Below are 12,361 nucleotides of genomic sequence, written 5' to 3' on the forward strand. Positions count from 1 at the left end.
TAGTCATCTGGGATGATAATACCTATAGAGGAAAGACATATGAAATATTGTAAATTAACTGGATAGGCATCTAGGATGCCAAAAAATATTCAAGAGTATATTGCACATATTTATAAGAGCACAATTTTACTTTTAAATGTATGTTTATTTTTTATTGTGATTGAGGTGTTCGGATAAGTTGTCTACTTACTGAGTGTTATAACACTCACATGTTCCTCTATAAGGTTTTAAAGGTAGGCAAGGTTAGTAGCAAAGCATGTGGATCACTAGTGGATCAACTTGAGGAGCACTTGCATAAGGAGAGGCACTAGCGATATGTCTACTTTTATTTTGTTTCAGTTTTGACCATATATTTTATATTTTGGTTTTCATACTCAAGTTTTGTGTGCACATTGCAATTCTGGAGTGTTGATGTACTTTCAGATTGAGATTTGTGTTTTATGAGATGATGGATTTGAAGATTTCCAATTAATATTGTTAAACACCTTTTTGCACGTTATTTAAGGTACTTATATCATGTCATATGTTTAAGTTAATTTTACAGTATGTATCTTAAGTTAGAGATTTAAATCAACATATCTCTTTCTATCTATATTTTCTATGAAGGTATTTATCTAAAAACAGGTATTATAACTAATAGATGATAATGACAATATATCATCATATAATTAAATGATTTTAAATTATTAATATAGTAACACCCAATTAAATGATGACTCATCATCAATGATCTCTAATTTAGTATTTATTATAAGTATACATAGCATTGCTTCAGACATTGTTTACTACCTTTTCTTCTCTATGCCATTACACAAATAAATAAAGCAGATATTTTGACCGGTAAAGTTATCTCCAAAACATTCACATTTATATCAGACAACAATTTTTTTCTACTCATACATTTCTGCCATGTAAATTTAGTGTAATCCAAATAAACAACGGAAAAAATTGAAGGTTGATAAAGTATCAACTTCTTTTAAGGCACACATGCTTTTGTGTCAATGTAGAAGTTTGAATTCTGTATTGTTGATCTTCAGGTGTGATTCAAATTCCAGCTCATGTTTTGACACGGTGCTTCGAGTGAAGTGGAGAACGATGATGAGAAACAGGTTCAGCATTGCGCCGGGGAGTAGGGCGCGAAGAGCTAAACACTGAGTTCCTAGGAATTTCTTTAATTGCTTCAACCTGCTCCAAAATCTCCACAACTTCTTTCATGGAGGGGCGGCGTTTAGGATCTGCCTCTAGACATTTTAGAGCAAGCTGTGCTGTCTTATGCACTGCCTTGGTTGAATATTGCCCCTCTATCCGTGCATCCATTATGTTTTTCAGCTTCTTTTTCTGAGAGAGCATTGGCTTCATCCAATCAACCAAATTTTGTTGTCCGTTGGGGCGCTTTGTATCAAATGCCCTTAAACCTGTCAACATTTCAAGCAGCACCACCCCAAAGCCATATACATCACTCTTCACATACAAATGACCTGGTGTTGTGTATAATGATGAAATACCGAGTTAATCAATTTTATTTGACCAAAAAAACTTAATTTTCACTATACTTAACCAAAAAAACAAACATAAACATCCAAATTCTTAAACAAGTAAGTACCTGTTGCAATATATTCCGGGGCAGCATAACCATATGTGCCCATAATCCTGGTTGTGATATGGGACTCTCCAACAGCAGGCCCCAATTTTGCCAAGCCAAAATCCGCTATTTTCGCATTGAAGTACTGTAAAAGAATACAACATAAGGAACAAACAATGCTGTTAAAATACTCATATAAGGTAATATCATCTAATCAATGCATGCATATTTTCTATAAAGCAACACAGCATTGATTCTTTTACTCCCGTTGTAAGACTGGAAAACTAAGGCCAGAAAATTTGTCAACAACAAGATGCCAAGCTACTTTCTGTTTCAGATATGTTTTAATGGAGGAAACCTAGTCTATTTCAATCCAACTCAATTTCCAAGCTAAAATAATCATGAAACAAAGAAGGGAAAAAAGAAATGTAGAATTTTGACTGCCGCATCATTCTGAAATATCTACCAAATTTCAAATTCCACTTTTTCTAAGTTTTTACTTTTAACACTAAATAGACTAAGATAAAAGTGCAGGAATCAGATCAAAACCAACCCCATCAAGCAGTATGTTGGAAGCCTTGAAATCTCGATAAATGACTTTCTCCTCTGAAGTATGTAGAAAAGCAAGTCCTCGAGCTGCTCCAATGGCAATTTTTATCCGAATGTCCCAAGATAGTGGTTCAATGGAAGGATTTCCTGCACAACAAAACAATCCAACAGTCAATACCATAATCCAAGAATGCACATTTTTTCTTTTTTAAGCTTTGTGTTTCATTTGCTTGACTTCTTACTTCTGAAAAGATGATTTTCTAAGCTTCCCTTCTGCATAAATTCATACACAAGGAGCAGCTCTTTATCCTCCCAACAGTATCCCAATAGCTTGACAAGGTTGGGATGAGAAATTCTTCCTAGAAAGTTAACCTCTGACTGCATAAAAGAAAATAAATTAAATTATCAACAAATTAAGGAGCATATTTAAAACTTATTGTTTAAAGAAAACTTCTTAAACACAATTTTTATGTCTAATCAAGTTGGACAGTTTCACTGGCCTAGCATTTTGCAGATTAATTGAAGTTAGCAAATATTCTTGAAGGTAATTGAACTTAAAAAAAGTACATCTCACAAATACAGGCCATGGAATTTTAGCAATGCAGGCAAGTCATGCCTAGTGGGACCTACAACCTTTATCTAAAGCCCAATCACAGTGGAAAACGATTGAAGGTTGTAGCCAACAACAGAAGCACTTTAATTTACTTTTCTTCTCTGAATTCTTTCAGAAATTCTTCAAAATTCTTCATATGGGTGATTAGAAATTAAAATAAAAAAAGAAAATTAAAAGAAGAAAAGGTCAAGATGAATACCTGCCATTCTTGAAACCCTTGCATACTTTCTGGGCTCAATTTCTTGATCGCAACCACCATTCCATTACCACTTTTAGAAGGAGCAAATGTCTTCTCATCAATCCAACCTCTATAAACTTTCCCAAAACCACCTTCCCCTAACAAAGTATCAGACTTGAAGTTCTTAGTTGCAAGCTTCAAATCTGCAAAACTGAACATTTTCAAGTTTGGTGTATCCAAAATTTGTCCATCTGCAGTTGCTTCCTCTCCACTTTCATTAACAGCCTCAGAAAATTGACTTCTGTCTAAAGTACTACTACCGGCTGATATCTCTGTAGTGTGGCTGAAATTGTTTGATACCCCTTAAAATTTCCAAAAAGACTCAGTCAACAAATCATTGTATTAAAGAACAAATAAAACTCAAAATCAAATCTAAACAAAACTAAAAGTTTAAGGTATTAATTCAAGCATAAATTCAGCACCTGAGCTTGGGGGATTTTGGATGGAGGTGGTACTAGGAGCAGTAGGATCAGCCTTTTTGCGAAAAGATCCCCAGCAAGTACCCATGTCAAACTTGAGCTGGTTTTGAAAGATGTTTGAAGAACAAAAGTAACATATATAATTTAGGTGGAGTTTGTGTGTCGTGTTGTGGCTTAATATAAGGCTGAGGTCATTAGGCAAAACAAGACTTTCTTGTAGATAGACTTTTTCCTCCAGTTTACCATGAACCCACTTTCTCGCTTTCATATTTGTACTGTATGATCCCTTATCTAACATTAATGCATAAATATCGTGCGTGTTTTATTTTGTTTTATTTTATTTCACCTCTTAGATGTGAACTACGGCAACCTTTAGCGTTTAAAGACCAGGAAATTACCTGTAGCAGTCAATGCCGTGTTTCTCCGGAACTTTCATCGTGTCCTTGTCACCTTGCCAACTTCATGTGGATAGAGCCTTGAATAATATTAGAGTATGCCATTGTTTATTTACTCATTTCTTTAGTGAAGCATATTACAATTTCTAAGCTTTGAGTTCTACTGACGAAGACCAAAAACAAAACTGTGAAATTGAAGAATCTTTTCGTGAAGCTTAAGACAAACACCACTAATTGTAATTCTGGAGAAATATTTATAAACTAATATGGAACCCATTAGTTTATTATGTATCATGGTTCCAATTTTTGTCAAAAAGAGTGCTAGATGGAGCTAGCAATTTCAGAACAGTTGACTAGCAAATTCAAGCTCAGCACATCACGAATAATTTAGAATAGATTCTGTATTTTATTAAAAGAGAATTGTAAGACATATACTATTATAATCTAATCTAATAAATAATATATCATATTAAAAAAGAATAAATTGATTAGAGAAAGTATATACATATAACAAAAATGTATATTCATTTAACACTTCCCACAATTATGGCGGGAGTTTACAGAGTTATAATTGAAGACACAAGAAATGAAAACACTCACTAGATAGTCTCTTGGTAAAAATATCTGTAAGTTAAAATATCGTAAAATCATATAGAAAAAAAAGAGTCTTATGAGTAACCAACTCATAAATGAAGTGAAGATCAATGTCTATATGTTAAATATGAACTTGAAAGATAGGATTGATGATTATGTGGAGAGCAGATTGATTATTATATAATATTAGTTTAGACAAATGGATAGAAACATCGAGCTCACGTAAAAGATATTAGAACCATTGAACACTATCAACTATTACGACTAAGGGCAAAATACTCATACTTTGACTAATGTGAGACACAAGAACTCCCTTCTTAACAATCCAAAAGACAAGTTTGTGGTCAACAAAAACACAACCATCAATGTTAGATCGTGGAATAGAAATATAATAGTTTAATCAGTATCAAAATAAGTTAAAAGATGAAAGTTAGAGTCACAATGAAAGGTAAGGTCATAAAACATATCGAAAAATGTGCTTGCTAGCATGCATGTCTCAATGAGTTAGAGTAATCAATTACTAAGCAAATTAATTCACAACAAACGCAATATCATGTGTTGAGACTAAGATACTAAAGACTGTCAACTATGCTACAACAAAGCATGGCATCAAGAAATGGTTCAACATCAATGGACTACGATCTCTTGAAGGAGGCAAAAAGTGTGGCATAAGTACAAGTGTCAACCTGAAAGTGTTATAACAAATCCACCTTTTATCAATACTAAGAAAGATACAAAATGACGGGTTACCACACAACCTCCCTTCAAGAAAAAAGTCAAGTGAGCGTAAATCTCAATAAACAAAAGTAGAATACAAGGTAGATACAAAATCTATAACAATCAATAGATTAGAGCCAACAACTACCAAATCATCCAGATAAACCAATACAATCATAGTAAAAATGGAATTTATACTATCCATACTCATTAAAAGAAAACTGTACAATTTATACAGTTAGAATATATTCTAATAAAGAATCTTAGTCTTATAAAAAAGAAATAAACTGATTACAAACAAATAAACAAAGACATATAATCAAGAATGGAAAACATATATTCATTTAACACAATCAATGTCAATTCTTTTCTGGGTTTATTTTTGCATAGTCAGAGCCCTTGTTCCTGTGGATGATTTTCTCCTTAATCATTAGCAGCATGCAAGCTCTCTTCTCCCTTCGGTTATAGAAGTAAAACTTGTGATGGGCCGAGACTGAAAATGTAGAATTCCAATAATGAAAAGATTCCCTTAATATATTAATAATGTCATTGAATATTAGGAAGCTGTAAATTATTCACTTGAAAGTAGACCAGCAATGCTTTTAAAAAGCTTAGCGTGAGCAAATTGTGTTTTGCTCACTGTAAACCAAAATAATATTAAATTAAAAGACTAATTCCACGACAGAGCTGGAAAGCTGGAAATCTCATTTGGGTGGGATGTGTAATTATGACAACATTGACCATTCCACCCTAGTCTATTAAACACCATGTTAATGGAAATTCAATGGCTATAATAAATGAAACCAAATTATGCACCTCAAGTTGACCTTTTTTATGCCTAATGGTGCACTTTCCAAATTGTCATTGCAAGCACCAATTTATAGAAGTCTTTCCTACGTATTGTTATTGACTTCAACAAAAGCGCAAGTGTTGAGGGTCCCAAGTCACCATGCTGAGATAAAAGAAGATCAACAGAAGCAAATGAAAGAAGCTTTCTCATACTTGGAAGAGAAGCACCACTCTGCAGATATACAAGCAGATTTTATTATGCAACATGATTCTTCTAAAACACCATTGATGACTATATTGGAGAAACATATGGGACTCTAAACATATAATCTCATTGATATGGAGTCAACTCAAAGAACAATACCAAAAATCTGGCTACAACCGCAGAAGCCATATAATTTACTTATAGGTGTAGATTTGTACATATGAGAAAGTTTGCAGATCATAAATGTCCTAAAAATGACAGTTTTTCATCCTCTAATCTGCGTCCTTCCAAAGTTAATGTTTACTAAGAGAGACCGTGACTAGTCATGCTTTTTTCAGAAGTTAATGCCTTCCCTTATAAATGTCTTGCCTGGTTCGAAAAACTGGATCAGACCGACTGATCCAACTTGCGGGACCTTCACCCATCAGAAAAAGCAACACCAAAGACCAATTTTTGAAGTTAGACTAGATTGAACCAAATAGTTCGAATGATTAGTCTAGATAAAAACTTAGATTTGACTTAGTCAATAAGAAAATATTTTTTTAAGTCATTATTAAGATTTGAATCTAAAACCTCAATAATCAATTCAAATTATATATTTAATGATAAATTATACAAAATTATTTTAAATATTATTTTTAAACCATTAACTAACCTAACCATCAAATAGACTGAACCGCCCTCTTCACTGGGTTAACGTTTGGACTGGTTTCAAAAACATTGATTCTTGATTTCACCATGTGTCTCTGCAAAGGGTTTCGAGTTTCCTCTCCAAGATGATGAGTCTCCAGCTGTTGTTGTCCCACCTTCTCCGTACGTTTGTCAATCAACAAGCATGACTATGCAATTGGCACTGGTATGAAATTCTCTGGGCGGATATTTCTGAATTAGATATGTATGCATATGCTGTCAATTTGTATACTGCAAATGATGATTTGATTAATCATTACATACATATACCAGCTATTTCAATTTGCCATGCTGGATTCAATATGGCTACAATAAAAAGCATCAGGTCAATCTAAAAGCAGTCTGGATAATGGCAAGGGCATGTATCACATTTAAAAGTCCATTAAATTCCCTTTTTCAAAATGCAAAAAGTGTAAGAAGATTATGACTTGGGTCAAGTCAAAAAAATATCATATAAAGGATCATTTGAATAACAATGGGAAAGAACAGATAAAGCCAAGAGCACAAGAATGTGCATCAGTTTGTAAAGGTTTTCCATGTAAATTCTATGTTTTTGTCTGTGGTTACTTTGTTTAATTTCTTGCTAGCAATTGATTTTTTTGTAATTGATTGATTTAATACTATTGTTAGAACTAAAAACACTATCATCTACCAGAATTTTAAGAGTAAATGACATTTTCTCACCCAAGCTTTGGTCTAAAAACACTTTTTTACCCTTAGTTTGTATAAATAATATCTTTTTACTCAAACTCAAACTCAGTTAAAAAAACTAATGGTGTAAAGATAAAATAGTTATTTTAATATCTATTAATTTTTAAAATAAAAAACAATAAATTTCAGTCAAACCCAAACTTTTTAAACATGACTATTTAACTTTTAATAACATTGTCATATTTTATTCAATTTTTCAGGATGTAACTATTATTTTTTAAACTATTAGGGGGCAAAATGATATGTAAAAAATTTTGAAAAGACTCCCAAACTTTTTTAAAATTTATAATCCTCAAAAAATTTTCATGAAAACCCATGATATTTTCAAAATTACAATTTATCACCTAATATATGATTATGTGACAAAGACACCTCTATCTATAAAAAAAGACGAAGAAAAGATGAAAGTGAAAGAAAAAGAAAATAAGTAACTTTTTATATAATTTAAATATTTAAAATATTATTTTTAATTTTTGTTTATTTAAGATTATATGATAATTTTTAAAAAATAAAATGGTGGGATAAAATAGTAATTTCACTCTCTAATACTATTTTTTTCATAAACAGAGTTTAATTTTGGGTGAAAATTGTTATACAGATGTAATTTTTTAGTAGAAAAATTTATTTATGTTAATTATGGATGGAAAAAGATTTAAGGCTAAACCTTGGGTGGGACAAGGTAATTCACTCAATGTAAAACAGCCAAATATATATATATATATATATATATATATAAAATTTATTATTGAGAAACCAAACAAAGTAATTCATATGATTTTAAAGAAAAAGCAGTTGGCTAATAAGGAAACTTTACGAAAGACCTGATGCACATTCTTCAGTTTCTTGATTCCCAGAATATTCACTGGCAGTAGCCAGGTTAGGAAGAGAGTTAAGAGGCTGGTCAAACTCGTGGGAACTTATTCTAGACGGATTAATTGCAATGCTCTTCTTGGCTTTGACTCATCCTGCCATGTAAACTGCAACAACTCCTGCTCTGTTCTGCTGCTCAGTTAAATAATCATATAGGAGATCATTAGCCAGCTTTGGGATTGACTTGAGCTTCGGGTTTCTGCATGTTACACACAAGTCACTAAAAAGAATAAATACATGCATACTATCATTTGGATAGTAATTTTAAAATAAAAAATAAATAAATAATTACATCATTTAATTATATATTATTATTTTAGTTTATACAAATAAATTTATAATTTTATTTTTTGGAAAATCAAAATATACTGTCATTTTAAACTGGGTTTGTGTAGATTTGTTTGAAATACACTATTATTTTGAAATCCATTTTGTATAGATTTGTTTGAAATGTTACTAAAAAGATAGAATAAGTTCAACGTACAAATCACAGTTCATCTATTTATGTTAATGAAAATTATTATATAGAAGAACTTGGAAAAACTTGCCAATAGCCATTAGATGACTGTAAAGAAATTGGCGATGATTCAACTCTTCTTGAATGGTAGGTATGAGCTTTCCTTCACCAATAAAAGTTGTAAACTTGCACTTGTTTTTATTAGAATGAGAGAATCAAAACAAAATTGAACTTAAATTTGTCTGTTTTTACTGCATTTGTTACTGACTTGGGAAGAAATTAATAAAGATACACACATGGCAAGGAATTAGTTGGCTACAAAGTTTGCCAAAGAAAACGCCACAAGAAAGCAAACAAGAATAAATGGGGTCGCTGAAGAGACTCAAAGGTTGTTAAAATAATTGTAGTGAGGAGGGAGAGCATGGTGGTCCACCATTGGTGGAGGCTATCTATGGGCCCATCATGTCACCAACGGGTCCTATCAAAGATGAGTATGTTTGGGTACCCTACTAAAGAAGCGGGTTCATTCAGCTTTGTGCTAAGAAGTAGGGCGCGAAGAGCTAAACACCGAGTTCCTGGGAATATTTTTAATTACTTCAACCTGCTCCAAAATCTCCACAACTTCTTTCATGGAGGGGCGCTTTTTAGGAACTTCCTGCAGGCATTTTAGAGCAAGCTGTGCTGCCTGATGTGCTGCCTTTTTTGAATATTGCCCCTTTATCCGTGCATCCATTATGTTTTTCAGCTTCTTTTTCTGAGAGAGCATTGGCTTCATCCAATTAGCTAAATTTTCCTGGCCGTTCGGGCGGTCTGCATCAAGTGCCCTTAAACCTGTCAACATTTCGAGCAGCACCACCCCAAAGCCATATACATCGCTCTTCACATACAAATGACCTGGTGCACAGTGATGAAATACCAACTTAATCAATTATATTTTACCAAAAAGAGTTGGATTATTCCTAATTTTTCACTGTACTAACCGATAAAACAAACATAAACATCCAAATTCTTAAACATATAACTATACCTGTTGCAATATACTCCGGGGCAGCATAACCATATGTGCCCATAACCCTGGTTGTGACATGGGACTGTCCACCAGCAGGCCCCAATTTTGCCATGCCAAAATCTGAAATTTTCGCATTGAAGTGCTGTAAAAGAATACAACACAAGGAAGGAACAACCAATGTTGTTATAATCCTTATATAAGGTAATATTATCTAATCAATGCATGCATATGTTCTATAGAGCATCACAGCATTGATTCTTTTACTCCCGTGGTAAGACTGTAAAAAAAAAGGGACGATTTGTCAACAACAAGATCAGGCTACTTCTGATTCAGAAATGTTATAATGGAGGAAACGTAGTCTATCCAACTCTATTTCCAAGCTAAAATAATAATAATAAAAGAAATAAGGGAAAAAAGAAATCTAGAATTTGGACAGCCCCATCGTTCTCAAATGTCTACCAAATTTCAAATTAGATTTCACTGTTTCTATGTTTATACTTGTAACACTAATTAAACTTAGATAAAAGGGCAAGAATTAGATCAAAAGTTCGAAACCAACCCCATCAAGCAGTATATTAGAGGCCTTGAAATCTCGATAAATGACTATTTTTTCTGAGGTATGTAGAAAAGCTAGTCCTCGAGCTGCTCCAATGGCAATTTTAAGCCGAATATCCCAAGATAGTGGTCCAATAGAAGGATTTCCTGCACAACAAAGCAATCCAACAGTCAATACCATAATCCGTTAATGAACATTTTTTCCTCTTTTTTAGCTAACTTTGTATTTCATTTGCGTAACTTCTTACTTCTGAAAAGATGATTTTCTAGGCTTCCCCCTTGCATGAATTCATACACAAGGAGAAGCTCTTTATCCTCCCAACAATATCCCAATAGCTTGACAAGGTTGGGATGAGAAAGTCTTCCAAGAAAGTTCACCTCTGACTGCATAAAAGAAAATAAATTACATTATCTAAATTAATATCAGCACTTTTTTTTTTCTTTTCTCCTCTGATTTCTTCCTGAAATTCTTTCAAATTTTACATATGGGTGATAAAAATATTTTAACAAATAAAAAGAAAAGAAAAAAAGGTCAAGATGAAAACCTGCCATTCTTCAAACCCTTGCATACTTTCTGGGCTCAATTTCTTGATGGCAACCACCATTCCATTACCACTTTTAGAAGGAGCAAATGTCTTCTCATCAATCCAACCTCTATAAACTTTTCCAAAACCACCTTCCCCTACCAAAGTATCAGACTTGAAGTTCTTAGTTGCAAGCTTCAAATCAGCAAAACTGAACATTTTCAAGTTTGGTGTATCCAAAATTTGTCCATCTGCAGTTGCTTCCTCTCCACTTTCATTAACAGCCTCAGAAAACTGACTTCTATCTAAAGTACTACTACCGGCTGATATCTCTGTAGTGTGGCTGAAATTGTTTGACAGCCCTTAAAATTTCCAAAAAGACTCAGTCAACAAATCATTATATTAAAGAACAAAAAAAACTCAAAATCAAATCTAAACAAAACTAAAAGTTTAAGATATTAATTCAAGCATAAATTCAGCACCTGAGCTTGGGGGATTTTGGATGGAGGTGGTACTAGGAGCAGTAGGATCAGCCTTTTTGGAAAAAGTTCCCCAGCAATTACCCATCTCAAACTTGAGCTGGTTTTGAAAGATGTTTGAAGAACAAAAGCAACAATATGTATAATTTAGGTGCAGTTAGTGTGTTGTGTCGTAGCTTAATATAAATTTGAGGTCAATAGACAATACAAAACTTTCTTCTTCATAGACTGTTTCCTCGAGTTTACAATGAACCCACTTTCTTGTTTCATATATGGACTGTGTGACCTCTCACCTACTTTTAGCGCATAAAAGTCAGTGTGAACTACTGCAACCTTCGTGCTAAGACAAAGTAACTACCTGTAGCAGTCAACTGCCGTGTTTCTCCGGAGCTTTCAATAATAATTCAAGTATTCCGTTATTTATTTACTCATTTCATTAGTAAAACATATTACAATTTCTAAGCTTTGAGTTCTACAGACGAACACCAAAAACAAAACTGTGAAATTGAAGAATCTTTCCGTGAAGCTTAAAACAAACAACATTACGTTGTGATTCTGGAGAAATATTTATTAACTAATATGGAAACCGTTAGTTTATATTGTATCGCGGTTCTATTTTTTGTCAAAAGCATGCTAGATGAGGCTGGCTATTTCAAAACAGATTCGTGGAAACTTCAAGCTTCATCACGAATAATTTAGAATAAATTTGTCTTTTACTAAAGAAGAATAGTATAATTCAAACTATTACAATATAATATAATAAAAAATCATTTCCTTCGCAAAGGGAATAAACAGATTAAGAAAAGCGTACACATATAACCAAAATATATATTCATTTTACACCCCCGTAATTGCAACAGGAGTTTACAGAGCTACAATTAAAGATACAACAAATGAAAACATTCGCTATATAGCCCTTTGGTGAATATATTTATAAACTGAGAGACCGTGAAGACATGTCCAAA

General features: G+C 32.9%; 2 protein-coding genes and 1 long non-coding RNA gene across 4 annotated transcripts; all 3 read right to left on the minus strand.

Annotated features, from left to right (window-relative positions):
- Positions 1-846: 846 nt before the first annotated feature.
- On the minus strand, positions 847-3,637 carry LOC123195480 (probable serine/threonine-protein kinase PIX13). Of its 2 annotated transcripts, none has more exons than XM_044609211.1 (6): positions 3,405-3,637; positions 2,944-3,284; positions 2,374-2,509; positions 2,136-2,278; positions 1,604-1,727; positions 847-1,415 (listed from the first exon to the last, which is right to left on the minus strand). In XM_044609211.1, exons 1-6 carry the CDS (start codon positions 3,487-3,489, stop codon positions 1,057-1,059), a joined length of 1,188 nt encoding a protein of 395 aa, XP_044465146.1. In that variant the 5' UTR covers positions 3,490-3,637; the 3' UTR covers positions 847-1,056. The 2 variants fall into 2 exon arrangements, with proteins under 2 accessions (XP_044465146.1, XP_044465137.1); XM_044609202.1 differs by having other exon boundaries at positions 847-1,478; positions 3,405-3,628.
- Positions 3,638-5,320: 1,683 nt separating this feature from the next.
- Positions 5,321-7,545, minus strand: LOC123195523. The gene is made up of 2 exons (XR_006497490.1): positions 6,757-7,545; positions 5,321-6,516 (listed from the first exon to the last, which is right to left on the minus strand). It is a non-coding gene; the product is annotated as an uncharacterized LOC123195523 (long non-coding RNA).
- Positions 7,546-9,055: 1,510 nt separating this feature from the next.
- Positions 9,056-11,682, minus strand: LOC123195516 (probable serine/threonine-protein kinase PIX13). Its single transcript, XM_044609276.1, has 6 exons — positions 11,400-11,682; positions 10,939-11,279; positions 10,642-10,777; positions 10,398-10,540; positions 9,857-9,980; positions 9,056-9,723 (listed from the first exon to the last, which is right to left on the minus strand). The coding sequence occupies exons 1-6, from the start codon at positions 11,482-11,484 to the stop codon at positions 9,368-9,370; spliced, it is 1,185 nt and encodes a 394-aa protein (XP_044465211.1). The 5' UTR covers positions 11,485-11,682; the 3' UTR covers positions 9,056-9,367.
- Between the last annotated feature and the right edge of the window lie 679 nt (positions 11,683-12,361).

This window comes from Mangifera indica, chromosome 1 (genome assembly GCF_011075055.1).
Source record: "Mangifera indica cultivar Alphonso chromosome 1, CATAS_Mindica_2.1, whole genome shotgun sequence".
NCBI classification, from domain to species: domain Eukaryota; kingdom Viridiplantae; phylum Streptophyta; class Magnoliopsida; order Sapindales; family Anacardiaceae; genus Mangifera; species Mangifera indica.